General features: G+C 40.4%; 1 protein-coding gene across 2 annotated transcripts in view; it reads left to right on the top strand.

The window, feature by feature from the left end:
• Positions 1-19,151, top strand: part of PRKG1 (protein kinase cGMP-dependent 1) — a 1,074,350-nt gene that overhangs the window by 777,120 nt on the left and 278,079 nt on the right. For both annotated transcript variants that reach the window (XM_081104810.1, XM_081104809.1), the window contains exon 5: positions 1,816-1,879. In XM_081104810.1, coding sequence (XP_080960936.1) covers positions 1,816-1,879 — 64 coding nt within the window. The remainder of the gene's footprint in view (positions 1-1,815; positions 1,880-19,151) is intronic.

The raw sequence follows: 19,151 nt of genomic DNA, 5'->3' as shown, positions 1-19,151 counted from the left end.
CATAGTTACTTGTTTAGGAACATGTTATTTTTAGGAACGTGTATGCTGAAGTATTAGGGGTGAAGTTTGATGATAATCTGCTTTCAAAAAGTTCATAAAATGACTATAAAACCCACCTAGAAAAATAGAAGGCTTGCGGTTAGATAAAGCAAAGATGGCACAATGTTAACAGCTGCAGTTTTAGGTGGTGGGGATACAGGCGATGCTTGAACTATTCTGCCTTTAATTTACTTGACATTTTTATTTTCTTCCATTTTTATTCTTTTAAGAAATGTTTTTATTTATTGGAAGTATTACAGATGTCTCCCTTCTTCCCCCCATTGACCCCTCAACCCTGCTCCCACACCCCTCAGGCCTTCACACTGCTGTCGTTTTCATAGTAAAAAGTTGGTTAACAAATGAAGTCACTAAATTATCTTATTAGTATCGTTGATTCATTTCAAAATTATTACCTAAAAGAAGGTAGCACTGTTTTGAAAGTGACATGAGGCATTTCTAAATACTTTCACTGTAAATGCATAGCTCAGTAGGTGATTAGCTTCACAGTCATTCAGATGGAAATTTCCATCCTTTCTTCTGAGTGGTGTGACCTAAGACAAGTTTCCAAGATCTCCTTGGTCTTAACTGTAAAATGGGTGACAATAACAATGGTTATTTGGTAAGGCTGTTGTAAGAATAAAATTTATATTATCTAAAAAACCCTGAGCCTAGTGCCTGTATGATTCTAATCAAGCCAGAACTACTCTGTAAGTCAAATATAATAATTCAGATGTACATGCACTCATGTGGAGTCCCCTCCCCCCCTTATTTAAGCATTGAGGTAGGATTAAATGAAAATTTAGTTCCACATCCCAGTTAGATTTTCCAGTGGAGTTTTAAGAATGATATATTGAAGAGTATTTTTTTAAGTCATTACTATTTCTATTTAAAAGAAGTTTTGTTGGTACGTGTATTCAACATCATACAATACTTTTATTTATTGGTCAAAAAGGGAAAAATAAGAGAAGAGGATGAGAAGAGAATTAACATTTTTCAGTGTCTACTATGAGTCTGGCTCTTTTCTCCATTCTGCCTGATCCTCTCAACTGTGCTAGGAAGCATTCCATGCTTTCATCCCTGTATTCAACACATGCTCCCAAGTTGTTATTCGTGAATCACTAAAAATACAGGTTGAACAAGACAGAGATTGCTCCTATTTTTGTGGTATTTTAATTTGACCAGGGAAGACAGCCAGTAACAAATATCCGATTATCTAATAGGGTTGTAGGAGGGGATAAAAGACTTTATAACAGGAGGACCTAATCTAGTGTTGGAAGATTGGAAGCTTCCAACATTGTTGATGAGTGCTCGCTGGTCTGCATATATCATCAAGAGTGTGTGTGTGTGTGTTTGTGTGTGTATGTATGTGTGTGTGTGTGTGTCTGTCTGTCTGTGTAAGGGGGGTGTGGAGCAGTGGGGACAGAAGACCTAAAGGGGGAGATGGAACTGAAAGGAATGTTGTGACAGCAGGCTGCTAAGGGAAAAGGTGTGTTTTCCCTATTATAGCTGGGACACTTAAGGTCACCCAGATAAATACAAGTGGGAGTTGAACTTGGTTCTGTCTAAACCCCAAGGTCTTTCACAGAAAATATACCTTTTCTTGTTAGTCATCAATCCATGCTTAAGTTACTGCTTTGGCCTACATCTGCAGACTCTTTGTCGTGAAGGCTTTTGCATTTTCATTCAGATACATTGCTGGGTGTGTGTGTGTGTGTGTGTTTTAAATAAAAGTAAGTCACTGTTCATGCCTTCAGATTCATCTGTTTTGTTTTTCAGTGTTCCCACATTCCAGAGCCTTCCTGAAGAGATCCTCAGTAAACTTGCTGACGTCCTTGAAGAGGTAATTGTTTTTAACACTTGAACTTTCCCGATGGGACCTAGCCCATTAGAGCTTTCCAAGGATGAGTTACAAACCGCAGGGAGACCTTTTAAATATTTTATAGCTCTATATTCAGCTTCAATAAAAAGCAGCTTAGCACATCTGACATTTACTCATAGTCAGAAATGTGCAAATCAACTACAGAGGGAGAAAAACTTGATTGTAGCAAATGTAAGGTCACGTTGACTTCCAAGAATGGGAGCTGGCATATTTCTATCTCATCTCTGTCCACATGAAGCAAGAGTGTAGTTAATCACCCCTTTGAAGATTCGGATGAGCAGATTTACAAGGGGAATTAACAGTTGAGTATATATTTTATTAGCACATGAGTATATTTTGCACACATCGTTATGTGCCTGAAAGTGAAAGTGTCATTTTTGCTTATTCTCTGGACCTTTGAAACTCAAAAAAAATGTTGAAGCAGGAGACAGAGGGGTTTGACACAGGCAGCATCCTGAGGATAGGGTCTCTGGTGCCCATAGACATAAGGGAGGCAGAGTGTCTGGACACATATGCAGCCAGGTGCTTGGAGAAAACCTGTTCTGCTATCTTCTGTTTCCTTGGTGATCTAGAAAGCAAGGTCATCCCAACTGAGGATGAGGACTGAGTAGAGGTATGAGAGGTTTGAGGACAGAGGAGGTAATGTGAGAAAAATGAAAGAGAGGATGGACTAGGAAAGCACAGTATGATTGCGGACATCATTCAGGCTCCACTTGATGTGTGCAATCCCAAATCTAAGCTGAACAGGCCAGGGAGAGCCTACTTAAGGCTTGCAGTAGGGGAGAGAGAGAAAACTCAACTGTGCTGGAATGAAAGATGGAGGACTCTTAAGGGCTGAGGTGAGCTGGTGGAAAAGTACTGCAGTGGGGAGGCGATTGGGCAATGTGACTAGGTCATCACTGTTTGCTCATTATCCCTGTGGAAGCGAGGCCCCCACTCTCCCCCAGAGACTGGGGGATAGGGCCCTGACTCCTTCTATGATGACATTTGTAAGGCAGAGCTGCTAGGTCCTTGAGAAAGACCTTTCTGGGCTGTAAAACTGGCAAAGGCTGGGAGAAGTTTTGCATCTCAAGGAGGCAGGTTAAGTGTGTACAGTTGCAAACTTCCTCAACTAAATGCTCTAAGAAAAGGAAGACCTGAAACCTAGAGTCTGGAAGAAGGCGTCTCAAGTTTATTCAAGGTGTGCATGTGTGTGTGTGTGTGTGTGCACACACGCGCGCGCGCGAGTGTATGTGTATGTGTATGTGTGTGTGTGTGTGTGTGTGTGTGTGTGTGTGTGCGCTCAGTCCCATTTGTTTGTCTGAAGTTAGATCCCAGGCAGACAGAGAATTGGATGTAACCAGGATTTTTTTTTTTTTTTTGCCAAGAAAAGATGAGTGGTTGAGGGTGCATGTGAAGAAAGGATTGTGATTGGCCTTGGAATTTAAACTGGGCAAAGAGAAGAAGAGCCTTAGAAGGAGCAAGGGCCAGTGAGAAATTGTAGGATCATTGGATTTGGCCTCATGACGTTGAAGTTTTGGAGTTGTGCTATAGCCGAGGTGAACTGGACTGGAAAGATACTGCCAGTGTTTTTGTCTCCAGGCATTAATTATAGCAGTAAATCTATAATCTGTAGAACTTCAAAGGTTCACACATAGAAAGTCTCAGTTTGAGGCTTCCCTATGATGTATTGGCCTCCCTCACATCGGAACACAAAATAAGGCAGAATCACATTTGATTTCTACTTTCAAGTATAAAAAATTCATGAAAAGAAATACTGGCCGTATTTCTCTCGGAATGCGCCGACCATTGTACCTGAAACCACTGTAAATGGAAAACTGCTTTTCCTAGTTGCTTTGTTTTTTGCTTTTCATGTTGAATACACTGAAATATTCTCCAATTACCTTCTTCTTTTTTTATAAACAAAACAAACTACAAATTTATTAGTCGAATCAAGGTCATAAAAAAAAGCCATGCAATCCTTTAATTATTTTCTTTCTTTTCCACAACTGTGAGAGCATTGTCTATGTTTTGAAAAAACAATAACCATAGCTCCATAAATAATTCTGAGCAAAGAAATATTTTAGTGTTTTGTGTCAGATTTCCTAATCAGAAGATGCCTTTAATTGATGTTTGGGTTCTGCGAGCCACAGCACAGTCTATACCAACACCACATGGAAATAGAAACAGATGATTAAGTGGCCACACATTTGTTTTGAGGACATGAAAATGAACTAAATAGACAAAATATGAAGTACACAGATAAGCATACTACCCAATGCATGAAAGTGTTCAACTCAAGTCGAATAAACAAGCACAGTGGGAAATTAGATTAAATTATGTATCAGATAGCATGAAGCAAATTTGGAAGAGCAAAAGCAATACCAGTGTCACAAAACATTAAAGGGAATGGCTTTGCATGATAATTGGGCTGTCTTTCTTTCTACCACTATCCACAAGAAGATGAAAGAAACCCAGATTATTGTGAAAGGCAAGCAGCATTCTTCTAGCGTTCAACAAAGAAGTTTGCAGCCTTGTTTGCTCCACAAATATTTATGGAGCACCTGCCATGTGCCAGCAATTGCTCCAAGCTCTGGGGATCCAGGGCCCTGCTGTCCCATCGCATATGCTTCTTGGAGGACACAGAGGAGAAGTTTGTAAGGAAAACACCATCCAGTATGAGGCCACTCTGTATTGTGTTACTAATGGAGACCTATCTGCTGAGGTGATGTTTAAGCTGAGATCTAAATGCAGATATAAGATCCCATGTGTACCACGCAGAGGGAAGAGCAGGCAGAAGATCCTGAAGTAGGAGTGAGGTTGCTGTCCTTAGGGAACAGAAAGAAGGTTTATAGTGGGGTAGGATGAGACTGTCAGAGGAAAGTAGACAAGGCCAGAGGGCAGCGGGCTTTGCCGGTCATGGTAAGGAGTTTGTTTTTTATTGTAAACACAGTGGGGAGGTTTGGAGGGGCTTAACTGGTAACATTGACATGATCAAAGCTATGTTTTAGTGGTGTCTCTGTGAGAAGAATAGATTATAGAGGGACAGACCAATTAGAAGGCTACAGTGAAGTAACCCAGGTAAGGATGGATGGTTTATATGTAGATCTGCTTTCTTATTGACTATTTAATTCCTTTTACACATTATAAATACTTCTAACAGAGAAAAAACTTAAAGGGACAGGGGAGGCAGGGACTGAGAGAAATAAAATATAACTAGGTAGAAAGAGGAATGAACATAATGTCGCTGATATGATAAATGGATGTAGGAGGGTGCATGTGGCTAGAGGGAAAATGGATGATACTTGGGCATCCTGTTCCAGAGCTGAAAAAGAAGCTTGTCAGTGAGTCATTGCTGGCAGTGCCCACCCATCCCCAACCTGTGTCCCTCTGTAATTTCTAGCATGGATGTATTCATTTGTGTGTCACTCCCTATCTATAATAATAAAATCATAATAGACCGGATGGATGTCCTTCTGGACAAAGCCGGGGCTTCGAGGGAAGCCCTGGTCCTGGGTGCCTGCAGGAAGCCGGGTGCGGGGAGGGGTGTAAGCCTGGTTGCCAGAGGGAAGCCAGTGCCATCAGCCAGGGGAAGGAAGGCCTACTCTTGCACAAATTTCATGCATTGGGCCTCTAGTAAAGTTTTAAAACAGGAAATAATATCTTTATTTTTAGTGTAGCAATTTAGTGCCATTTTCTCCCTTTTCTTTATATCACAAAGTAGATACTATATTTGTTTGCATATTGACTCTCTCATGTCCTTTTCAGGAACATATAAAAAGTTTTCCCTAGTCCCTTTGAGAAGTGTGTGTACATCCTCCTATATAATAAAAGAGAAACATGCAAATTAATGGTCCCTCTGCTATGCTCAAGCCACGCCCACAAGCCATGCTCACAAGCCACACCCACCAGCCAATCAGGAGCAAGTATGCAAATTAACCCAACTAAGATGGCGGCGGCCACAGAGCTGGAGCAAACAGGAGGCTTGGGTTTCCCCTGGTGATGGAGGAAGCCAAGCTTCCTGCCTGCCCTGGACGGACCTGGGCTCCGCTCAAGGCTACAGAGTTTCACTTATGGAAGATAAATAAATTCCAGGAAAAAAAAAAAAGAGAGAGAGAGACTGGGAGCTTGGGTTGCCGGGGGGCATGGCCAGCCTGAAAACAGTCCTCAGCCCCTCACCTGGGCTGGCCAGGCACCCCAGCGGGACCCCCACCCTGATCTGGGACACACTTCAGGGCAAACCAGTCAGCCCCCACCCATGCACCTGGCCTCTATCCTATATAATAAAAGGGTAATATGCAAACTGACCCTAACAGCAGAATGACTGGGAATGACTGGTCACTATGACACACACTGAACACCAGGGGGCAGACGCTCAATGCAGGAGCTGCCCCCTGGTGGTCAGTACACTCCCACAGGGGGAGCTCTGCTCAGCCACAAGCCAGGCTGATGGCTGCCAACACAGTGGTGGTGGCGGGAGCCTCTCCTACCTCCTCAGCAGTGCTAAGGATGTCCGACTGCAGCTTAGGCCTGCTTCCTGATGGCAAGTGGACATCCCCTGAGGGCTTCTGGGCTGCCAGAGGGATGTCTGACTGCCAGCTTAGGCCTGATCCCCTGGGGAGTGGTCCTAAGCCAGCAGGTGGACATCCCCCAAGGGGTCCCAGACTGCAAGAGGGCATAGGCCAGGCTGAGGGACCCCCTCCCCCCCAAGTGCACAAATTTTTGTGCATCGGGCCTCTAGTGTAGATATAAAGAGGTTCTTGATGAAAGGCTTATCTAGGTCAAGCACAGTGTCCAAACATTTTTCTAGGTTGTGTTTTGCAAGACACATTGAAATAATTACTTGATTCTCTAAATATTTACCTTTATTGCCAATGTAGTATGCTCTTCTTATCTCATATCTGCTCAAGTCTGAATAAATATTAGAAATCATGTTAGAGCTGCTGGATTTAGTTTGCTAGAGAATCCATTTTGCAGTTTGTAAAATAAATTATAGAAGACATTTTAGGTGCATGTAAGGAATAGAAAGTTTTGACTTTATAAACTGGTTTCATTAACCTCTAGACTATCCTTTGTATTATAGTAAAACATGTATAGAAAGTAATCAAGTATTGGGTCTATTTTTAGGGTCTACAATGTACCTGGGGTCAATGAAAAAAACAACAACAAAACAAAACTGTGAGATTATAAGATAAGATCTAATCTCTTCTTTCTCACTAAACAACCGAACACACCTTCCTTCTTCCTTTATGTACACAGGATTAGTCACTATTGTTGAATTACACTTTTCAAATGGATGGAATAACCCCTAGCTAATCTCCATCTGAGAAATAGCTCTCTTTAATGATTAGCTACCCAAGCACAATGGGAGAAAGTCACTGTGAATAACCTCTGTCTAATGTGTCTCCAAATATTGGGACTGTGTTAACATCTTTAAAGAAACTGACAAATAGAAACATTTTCTTATAGAGAAGAGGAGCAGAAATTAATCTGGTGTCATGTCACGAAGAGTGCTGGAACATCAATTTGAGTAAGGGTTATGCTTCACCAACAAGGGTGAAAAGGTTTAGGTAACTCAAGGAAAACTATTTCATTGAAAATGCAAGATTGAAGAATAAATAAAGTCAACAGACTCACTTTTCACCACGTGGTATAGCCTATTTTTCCTTTATGTGAATAGAAGTGGGATATGGGTCTAGATTTAAATCTTCTGATATTTAAGTGGAAAATTAGCCATATATAAACACTTCTTTTCTTATACAGTGGGGCCTTGACTTACGAGTGTCCCGACTAACGAGTTTTTTGAGATACCAGCTTTCTTTGCATTGAGTTGACAGAGTAATTTGAGTTAACAAACTCCTTAACGAGCTCCTTAACAAGCTCGGTCTCAGAACTAATTAAACTCGTAAGTCAAGGCCCCACTGTATTGAAATATATTTCATGTCCAGTTTTCTCATTAAAACAGGATTTGATGGTTTTAGAGTTAAAAAAACAAACCCTCTGTATTTCACCAGCTTTTAAAGAGCTCTCTACCTATGGGTCTGCAACTTTGTGTGATTGGATCTTTGACACATTTCAGCCTAAATAATGTTCTGGTTTGTGTTCCTCGAGTGGAGCATTTACTTATGTTGTTGTTTACTGGATATTTAAACCATTATGGCCCTGACAGGTCTTAGACAGTTTAACATTGCTCAGACTTACTGAATTCTTGAGAAGGACATGATGAGAAAGTAAAAATAGAGAAAAGACAAAGGTAGAAAACATTTTTCAACTCACCATTGCTGACTAATATGGTAGGAAGCAAGTATCACATGATACTGTCCAGGGGCCATCATTGGAGAAGGAGGGTAATGTAACAGGCACGCCTCCTTGCTGCAAGGTCGAGCAGAGCTGATGAAATATTTCATTGCTTTGGCGGTGCAGCTGTTCTTTGGGGATTCCATGTTCGTGGTTACCCTTCCCAGATCCCTTTGCATCCTCTCTAGCTGTAAACCAGGGGAAACACCCCACATTTGATTGAGTTATTGGAGTTATTTTTGCCGCTCTAAACGGGCCTGGAGTCTTCAGGAAAGAAACTGATGGAGTAGACAAGAACATTATTAGTTTTCTGTGAAATCTGTTATTATTAAACTTTTTTCCCCTTCCTTTAGATTTGGTTCTTGCCAGTCAAAGCCACACTGGAGGGAATCCAAAGAATCTGTTCTTTCTGAATTGCTTTACTCTGAATTTGAAGTTTAATTGCCTGTTTAGATTTCCCTGGTTTGTTTAGGGTCTTCCCTTCTATGGGACCAATGGCTACTTTTGAGAGGGTAAGAACAGGAGGTGTGCATGTGAGCCCATGTGTGTATGTTGTGGCACTGTGGAGAGATTAAAAAATAAAGACAAAAATTCTCAATTTCATATTAGTAGTTTTATATCTTATTCTACTACAGAACTAAATTATGAAATGAGAGAACATATTTGCAAATCATGTAAGCAATAAGGGGCTTGTATTAGGGTTCTCCAGAAAAACAGAAGCAATAGGGTGTGTGTGTGTATGTGTGTGTGTGGAGAGAGAGAGAGAGAGAGAGAGAGAGAGAGAGAGAGAGAGAGAGAGAAAGAGAGAGAGATTGACTGAATGATTGATTTTAAGGAATTTGGTTCATGTAATGATGACAACTGGCAATTTAAACATCTACAGAATGGTCTAGTAGGCTGGAGACCACACTAGAGCTGATTTTGTAGTTCAAGTCCAGTGGTTGTCTTCTGGCAGTATTCCTTTTTGCTCAAGAGAAGTCTGTCTTTGTTTTATTTTATTTTATACTATGTTATTTTTATTTCTTTTTAAATTACAGTTGATGTACAATATACTATTAGTTTCAGGTATATAACCCCATGATTAGACATTTATATAACTTACAGAATGATCACCCTGATAAATCCAGTACCCGTCTGGCACCATCAGTAGATAAATGGATAAAGAACTGGTGATTATACAATGGAATATGACTCAGCCATAAGAAATAATGAAATCTTGCCACATGCAACCATATGGATAGACCCAAAGGGTATTCCACTAAATGAAATATGTCAGAGAGAGAAAGACAAATGCCAGATGATTTCCCTTATATATGGAACCTAAAAAACAAAATAAACAAACAAGCAGAACAGAAACAGACTCAGATACAGAGAACATTTTAACATTTGCCAGATGGGAGAGGTTGGGTGAAAATGGCGAAGGGATTTAGAAGTACAAATCAGCGGTTACAGAGTAGTCCCAGGAAGGTAAAGTACATCATAGGGAATATAGTTAATAATAATTGTCTTTGTTTTATTAGTACCTTGAATGGATTGGAAGAATTCTACCCATTTTATGGAGGGTAATCAGCTTTACTCAAAGTCCACCAATTTAAACATTAATCTCATGCACAACAGTACCTTCACAGAAAAATCTAGAATAAAGTTTAACTGAATATCTAGACACCATGGCCAACTAAATTGACACATAAAATTAACCATCAGAGGATATAGAATATATAAAGAACACTTACAACTCAATAATGAAAAGGTAAGTAGTTTAGTTTTAAAATAAATGACTTGAATAGATATTTTTCCAAAAGAGAAATGCAAAAGGCCAATAAACAATGCAAAGATGCTTAACATTAATAGTTATTAGGAAAATAAAAATTCAAACCCTGGTGACATACCACTTCATACCCACTAGGATGGCTAGAATAAGAAAAGATAGGTAATAGCAAATGTAGGCAAGGATGTGGAGCAATTACAACTCTTGAATATTGCTGGTGGGGTTGTAAAAATGGTTCAGATTCCTTTAACAACTTTTTGGCAATGCCTCAAAATGTGAAATATTAGTATAGGCCTACCATGTGACCCAGAAACTCTACTCCTAGGTGTTTTCCCAAGAGAACTGAAAACACGTGCCTGCACAAAAACTTGTTCAAAAATGTGCCTTGCTGTGTTACTCATAATAGCCAAAAATTAGCAACAAATCAAATATCCATCAGCTGGTGAATGGATAAACAGAGTATGGTACACTCACACAGTGGAATACTACTTGACAGTCATCCAGTCCTGTCAGTAGTGTAGAGACTGAAAAATGTCTGTAATTCATAGATGTGATACCACTAGGAAACTTTGCTGAAAGTGTGAAGAAAATAAAATAGGATAATATGGTAGAGCGTGCCAGGGACCGGTGGACTACTTTTTCGCGTGGGTGGTTAGGAAAGTTATCTCTGAAGGGGTGACTTTAAGTTAACGTAGGATATTATAGATACTTAACTGCATTGATTTGATGTTTAAACAATATTGACTTTTTGACTTCTGGCTAACTGATATTCTGTGTAATTATATTGTCAACTAGAGCCATTGTAGTTCTGAGCCTCAATCATGTTCACTTCTTTCTCTCTAGGGAATTTCTTCTCCTCTGTCTCCTAGATTAATTTAGTTATCATTATGTGGAAGAAATAAGTGCTTGTTCAATTGCTTTAGTGAAGATTTGCCTCTAAATCATAAGTTTCTTTAAAAGCAAGAACTATATGGTATTTTTTTTCCCACTGGGTGCCTATAAGCAGCAGAGAAAAACAATGCTAATACCTTCTAGTTGTTCAGGTTAATTCTGTGCCAGGCTAAAGGCTTCTGTTTAGTACCATCCGAGGGAAATACTTTTACTGTTCCCAGTTTACAGCTAGGGGAACTGAGGCACAGGAAATGCAGCTAAATAAGTGGGGAAGTATTTTACCCTCCCACCCATTCTGACACTGGAACCAGCACCTGTCATTAACAGGCTGCACTGCATCTTGAAAATTTGTGGGATAAATTTAAAAACAAACAAATAAACAAAAATATTCTTTTCCCCACCTCCACTCTTTCTTACAAATAGGTACTTCCTTCTGAAAATGTTTACTTGCCCTCCCCTCCCCCACCCCCTGGGAGTGTTTTTAATTTATGACAGGAATCCATTTTATGCTATCTGCAAGCTCCAACACAAGACATTTCTAGTCCTTTTAGCACCAGAATATGTATGCTTTGCTCCATGCTGCCTGCAATCCATTAAAATGTATGCACTCTGCAAATAGGAAGCCAATCTGTAATAAATCAGCTTTCTAGAAAGCCTTCATAGAAAGTGCTTGAAATGCTTGCTACATAAGAATTTATAAACCTGCTCGGTACTCGCACTTTGCTGTCGTTTACGGGGTTTGGAAACAAACAGCGAATTTGCGCGGAACTATGAATTAGTGGCCTGCTTCAGCATATGTGTGAGATCCCATTTGCCAAGTGGCATTTGATGGTATTGGAGCCCATCATGATGAGCCCTGACTTCCTTTAACAGAGCACAGTGATAAACACCTGGTCTGAACGAGACAAAGTCCTCTGGTTAAACAAAAGCATGACTGAAGATTTGCAAAACTCTTTTCTTTATTTTTTCATCTGAGGCATGGCTGCCAAAATACCTAGTTCAGGGGCTTGTACAGAGTAGGCATCTAAGACATAAGTCAGTGAAGAATAGAGGCCCACTTGCGCTTACAGCACACAAGTAAGAAGCTAACCAGTTTCAGTCACAAAATGCAAAACCTATCTGTGATGGAGAGTCAGCAAACAGCTCGGAGCAGGGGGTGGCGCAGGCATTCCGTTCCATGTCTCCCCAGAGTGGAACGACGCGACCCCTTGGAAACCCACAAGAAGGCACCCTCCCAGCCCCTGCAGAGAAGGAATCACACAGTTTCTTAGGGCAGTGGCTGCAAGGCTGTTTCCTGAAAGATAAGGCTCTGAAGCTGGGCGGGCAAGTATTTCAGGCTTGAACATTCATCAAATGTCAGTCAATGTTAATGAGGAGGGACCTGTGACCTGCCAAGGCTTTCGTGAGATAGCAGCCCTGAGAGAGAGGATTCCTCTGGTTAGCACTCATCCTGTGTGCTCGCTTAGTTATCTGAGGTCTGTGAGCTTCTCTCAGTCCCCTGGGAAGAGCCACCGTTCTCTTTTATGACTTACAGCTAAAAATTATTATTTTAATAAAGGTAACAAGGTTTGTCTTGTAAACAGGACTTTAGTGTAGCATCATTCGGTCTTTTCTCTTGGCTCTGGATAATTTTGTGCAAATCAGTTTACATTTCCAGGAATCGTTAACTCTAATGTGAGAGAGCATTGGGCTATCCCTGACGCTTCTCTCCACTTCCAAACATGTTTTTTAATAACAAGTTTTTTTTTTTTTTTAGAAGTTTACTCTGGCTAACTCTGCATTATCCTCTTCCTGTTTGTTTCCCCCTTCATTCCTTTCTATAATTTGTTTTCCCCTTAATCCCTTTGCCCCTATGTTCCTTGGAACTTGCCTGTTTCCCAATTTCCTGTAGGTACCTCAAGGGTAGGATGTGTCTCAGATTCTATTCCAATTTCCATCAGGGAAAGGGTTTGCACGAGAATTAAGCCTGAAATTACTATATAACCAATACATATTTGTTGACTGAATAGTCTGAGTAGGTTTTTAATAGGTTTGTGCTACATGATGATTCAGTCAATGAAACACAACTCTGGTTTCACATTTGGATGCTATCACCACAAATTGAATGCAAATATGTCAAGGATAGGGAGCATGCGTTCTGCAATACAAGAGGCCATGCCTGCTCTCTGAAAATATATTACAGTGGTTTCTGGTAGAGGATTCCAAAATCGAGGAGGAGGCAAAGCAGGTGTGGGAGCCAAGGGCCGGATGATCATACAGAAGGAAGAAGGTTTATGCACTTCTGTCATCTCTCTTGTCTTCTTTATCTGTCCCAGGGAGATATAACAAAGGCCAAACCGTTGAAGAAATATTCTAAACAAGAGGAAAAATCTTGTAAATCTGACTTTCCAAAGAACTTTCCTGGGCAGAGAGTTGAACTGTTGTCAATTACCCTGTTTCATGAGGAGATAACTGCCTCTAGCAGCCATCTTTCAAATTTCCTACACTTGCAATTTAGTACTTGTCTTGGTACATGGGGACAAACTATAGGCTGGTTTCTTCTATTGCATGTGACCTTTTAGCACCATTTATTCTAGAGGTTTTGTTTTCTCCATTGTATGTTTTGGCTCCTTTGTCAAAAATGATCAGCCCATATACGTGTGGTTTTATTTCCCGGTTGTTAATTCTATTTCATTATTCTGTGTGCCTGTTTTTCTGCCGATATTATGCTGTTTTGATTGTCATTGCTCTGTAGTATAATTTAAAGTCAAGTAGTGTGATATCTCCAGCTTTGTTCTTTTTTTCTGACGATTGCTTTGGCTATTTGGGGTCTTTGATGGTTCCATACAAATCTGGTGATTTATTTTTGTTTCTTTAAAAATGTCATTGCAATTTTCATGGGGATTGAATTAAATCTATATATTGCTTTGGGTAATATGGACATTTTAACTATATTGATGTCACTCCATGAACACAGAATATCTTTCCATTATATCGTGTCTTTTTCAGTCTCTTTTTAATAGTGCATTGTGGTTTTCAGTATATAGGCTCTTCATATCCTTTTTAAGTTTATTCCTAGGTATTTTATTCTTTTTTTTTTTGCAGTTGCAAGGGAATTGTTCTTTTTTTTTTTCTTTCTAGCTTAGTTCTACTGTAGCCTAAGCTCATATTTTGTATACTTGCTATACTTCTGAATTTGTTAAGATATGTTTTACACCCAGACTCTGGTATCTCTTTAGTGAATGTTTAATGTGAGCTTGAGAAAAATGTATATTCTATTGTTGTTGGATGAATTATTTAGTAAATGTCAGTTGATCCCGTTGATTGATGTTCAGTTCAGTTCAAGTGAATTTCTGACTGCTGGATCTATCAGTTACTAATACAGGGATACTGAAACCTCCAATTATATTAGTAGATTCATTTCTTTCTCCTTGCAGATCTATCCATTTTTGCTTCATGTATTTTGATGCTTTATTACTAAGCATGTACATATTAAAGATCATTATGTCTTCTTGGAGAATTGATGCTTTTATCACTTAGTTATGTCCCTCTTTAGTCCTAAATATTTTTTCTTGTTTTGAAGTTCATTTCACCTGAAATTCATATACCTACTCCAACTTCTTTTGAGTATTGTTAGCACGGTATGTCATTTTCCATCCCTTAACTTTTTAATCTATGAGTGTCTTTATATTTAAAGTGATTTTTTAATTGAAAGCCAGATATGTTGTATTGGGTAAAAAGAAATGAGGCAGATAGGCCTTTAATGGAAGGTTTTATGTTAATTAGGATAAGAGTTAGACTGTGCTTATAGTTTACGGTAGATCTGGTGTCAAAACTAAAATTTCCTCTAGTGTACTCTTCAACTCCTTCTTAAAGAGGTCCTGAGACTTGCAGTCTTTTAGCTGTAATCCCAGTTATTATACAGGAGCTCTGTTATGGTTCTCCAGGGGAGCAGGACCTATAGCAACAACTATAAACATGTTGGGACACATACACGCTCAGAGAGACAGAGAGAGAGAGAGAGAAAGAAAAGAAAGAAAGAAAGAAAGAAAGAAAGAAAGAAAGAAAGAAAGAAAGAAAGAAAAAGAAAGGGAATATGAATTATGGAGGCTGAGACATCCACGACCTGCTGTCTATGAGCTGAAGATACAGAAAAGCCAGTGGTGTAATTCATTGCAAAGATGAACACCCAAAGACCAAGGAAGCCAGTGGTGGAGATTTCAGGCCTGAGAACTAGGAGTGCTGAGAGCAGAAGATTGATGTCCCAGCTTAACCAGTAAGGCAGGAAGGGCCAAATTCTTCTTTTCTCTGCCTTTTTGTTCTATTTAGCCCTCAGCTGATTGGATGGTGTCACACAAACACACACACACACACACACACACACACACTGTGTGTGTGTGTATACATATGTATGTATATATGTATATATATATAGATGTATATGAGAACGAACTCCTTTACTGATCCCACTGATTCAAGTGCTCATTTCATTCAGAAACACCCTCACAGACACACCCAGAAATAATGTTTAGCCAAATATCTGGCCACCCTGTGGTCCAGTCAAGTTGACAGATAAAATTAGCCATCACAGGTGGTGAGGTGTGAAGGGCAGGGGATTTGTTGTCTTTGAATGAGCCTGAGTTCAGTAATTCTCCCCCCCACATCAAAGGCTAGAGAGAGCTAGAGTTGAGTATTTTCTTTAGCCAGGTTGGTTAATCTAGCCAGGTTGGTGAAAACCCCTTTAGGCTCTAGTAAAAGAGTTTCCCTCAAGGGTAGGCCTTGTTAAGGAGAACAGAAAGCTCTGAGTATAGTTCAAAACAAAGAGAGAATCTTAAAAGCAGTAAGAGAAAAACAGTTAGTTACCTACAAGGGAGTACCCATATGACTGTCAGCTGATTTCTCAACAGAAACTATGCAGGCCAGAAAGGAGTGGCAAGAAATATTCAAAGTGATGAATAGCAAGAAGCTACAGCCAAGATTACTCTACCCAGCAAAGCTATCATTTAGAATTAAAGGTCAGATAAAGAGCTTCACAGACAAGAAAGAGCTGAGGGAGTTCATCGCCACCAAACCAGTATTATATGAAATGCTTCTTCTTTAAGAAGAAGAGGAAGAAAAAGGTAAAGATAAAGAATTATGAACAGCAAAGTGAAAATGGGTGCATATCTGTCAACAAGTGAATCTAGAAATAAGATGAATAGGAAATCTGATGAACAGAACAGACTGGTGAGTGTAGCAGAATCAGGGGCATGGAAAGGGAGCAGACTGATGATTCTGGACGGGGGGGTGTGGGGGTGCAGAAAGAGACTGGACAAAGAGCTTACAACTATGGATGAGGACAGTGGGGGGGGGCGAGGGACTGGATTGGGGTGGGAACCAGGTGGAGGGGAGCTATGGGGGGGGGGGAAAGACAAGAACTGTAATAATCTGAACAATAAAGATTTTAAAAAAATGATGACAGTACTTTTGCTCTGCCCCTGAGAGAAGCACAGGGAATTTTGCTCCTATCTTTAGAGCGAGAACCTGTTAGAGTGTCTGGGGTAAAACTCATGAAAATGTAAGGAATTCTCCTCCCCCACATGACCAGGCCTCCTAGGAGTTTTAACTCCCAAGCTAGTCCACAGTGAGCCTCTAGCAATTCATCAATGACAGGTTAAAGTGTTCCTGCTGGCATTGGATCTAGGATTGGGGGCATATGCTCCCCTTGGTACCTGTGGATCTCTGTATCCCCTTGTCCATCTCTGCAGTTTTCAGAGCAACATATGGCCCCATGTCCTCACTTTTCTGATGAATATAAGAAAAATTGATTTTTAGCTCAGCTTCTTTTCTTGTGAAGATTAGAGTGATGATTTCCAAGCCCTTTAGATGTCAGACTAGAAACCGCTGTTTTTAAATATTAAATGTAATATCCACATAATGGACAGCATAATGCCTGGCACAAAACGAGAATATATTGTTAGCTCTTACTGTCATTTATTGTTCATTCCATCCAAATGTTTCCTAATAATTTAATAACATGATATAATACATATCATATACATCAGTATATCCCTCTGAGCATATTTAAAAAAATATTTCTGTGCAAAATAAAAGATTTGGGGAAGAAACTTACTACGGTCAGAAATATGCAGCAGTCAGAATTACAGGATGACACTGGCATAAAGGACAAATCTGAATTGAAAGCTGGGCCAGAGAACCTGTCACAAGAGTGGATGAACAGTGATGAACACGAGGGGAGGTAGCAGAAATTCAGCTCAGAGGAGTATGGGTTTGGGCGTAGAAAAGGTAATGAAGAGGATAATAGCTTCTTTCAGTGTATGACCCATAGCAGGATTGATATGGCCAGCTTGGTCTTTCATATTCAAAGCTGGTGCTGATGATGGGGATTGCTATTTGTGCCAAGAGATGCTGTTGAGCAGTTTATTCCAGGAAAGGCTGCCCTTTGGTGCACAGCTGTCACTACTGTTTAGAGCTAAGCTGTCATAGATGTGTGGCCTGCCCAACCTCTTTGCTCAGACAGAGCCTCCTCGTCCCTGATTACCGTAGGTTTACTTGCTCTGTGTGATGCTGAGTTTCCCAAAGTTTCAGACTTGCCACCGTGTTTGCAAAGCACCAGCGGAACGGTCCTTCTGTCCTCCCCTCTGGTCATATCAGTTCTTTATAGACTGACAGCCCAGGGCCCATTTTCCCTGGATATTTCTTGCCTAGCATAAGAGTTGGTGGCCCCGCCCTCCCCACACTGAGTATCACTTCTAGAAGCGTTCTTGCTTCCAGGACCTCCTAGTCAACAACCTTATCTCACCTTTTACTGTTAATATTGGTTTGTACTTCTGTCTGATGATATCACTTCAGAAAACCCATGGTATATGTATAAACTAGACAGGGTCATGTAACAGCCATAGAGAAGGGTAGACCCTAACTGCACCATGAATGTGCAATCTGTGCTAGACCTTTACTCCAGCATTAGTGTCTGAAATAGGCCAGATCATACGACTCACTTGGGGCCGTTGCTTAAAATACAGATATCTGGACACCTCAGAACTGCTGAAATAAATCTAAGGGAGGAAGCCAGAAACCTGTTCTTTACTTTATTTTAAATCTGTTTTTCATTGTGGTAAAATATATACAACATAAACTTTACCATCTTAACCATTTTAAATGCACAGTTCAGTGGCATCAAGTACATTCACATTGTTGTGCAACCACCACGACTATTCAATTCCAGAACTTTTTCATTGTCTTGAACAGGAACTCAGTACCAGTTAAACGATAACTTCCACTCTTTCCTGAGCCTCTTTATTCCATTTTCTGTCTCTATGAATTTGCCTAGTCTTGGTACTTCATATCAGAAGAATACAATATCTGTCCTTTTGTGACTGGCTTATTATGCTTAGCATAATATCTTCAAGGTTCATCTATGTTGTGGCACGTGTCCAAATTTTATTCTCTTTTGTAGCTGAGTGTATCAGAATTTCATTCCATTTTATGGCTGAATAATGTTCCAGTCTATGATGTACCATATTGTGTCCATTTATTTTGGGTTCCTGGATCCAATCTAATTCATGTGGAGGGGGGTTCCCATGCCACCAGTTCTTGAAATGCTAGCTGGCTCAGTCCTGACACTATGAAACCAAAGGTAGCATCAGATCCCAGAGGTCAAGGGTTCAGTCCTATGGGACTGCCCACACCCCCTCTCCCCATAGTCACCTGTGCTTCTGACTGACTGGCTGTCCATGGGGGTTCCCACAACCCCCTACTTGGATTTCAGATGTCAGTCACAAGTTCAGGCTGTTACCTGTACTTCTGAATGATTGGCTGTAAATCAGAGTTTCCCTCAAGTTCCCCATCAGGTTTGATGAATTTGCTAGAGCAACTCACAGAATTCAGAAAAACATTCCACTCACTAGATCTCTGTGGAATCCTGTATTTTAAATAGCTATAGGGTATCGGTTGGCAGCACAGACAACCCACACATACCTACATATGCACAGTCATGCACACACACGTGCACACACACATTCATTTAAGTGCTCTAGATTCCCAATTTATTTAGTGAAGGAAATGGACCCTCGTGAAAGTGGGCAGCTAAATCCAGCAGGACCGGACACCCCATCTCGGTGGCCTTTCCCAGGCCCCCTCCTGCTATGTGCAGGGCTGCTGGTGACACTTGAGGCAGGACAGAACCTGCTAGGATTGAAAAGGTGACACTTGCTTCTGTGACTGTCCTTGGACAATCTGGCTTCTATTGTAATTTGAGAAGACGTTGCCTTACAATTTGAGCATTTCCGTTTAATACAGGATCAGCAAACTGCCCACTAA

Source organism: Myotis nattereri (assembly GCF_964212035.1).
Source record: "Myotis nattereri genome assembly, chromosome: 13".
Lineage (NCBI taxonomy): Eukaryota > Metazoa > Chordata > Mammalia > Chiroptera > Vespertilionidae > Myotis > Myotis nattereri.
Note: the sequence above shows the minus strand (reverse complement) of the source record. Positions and strands in the feature narration are given on the sequence as shown.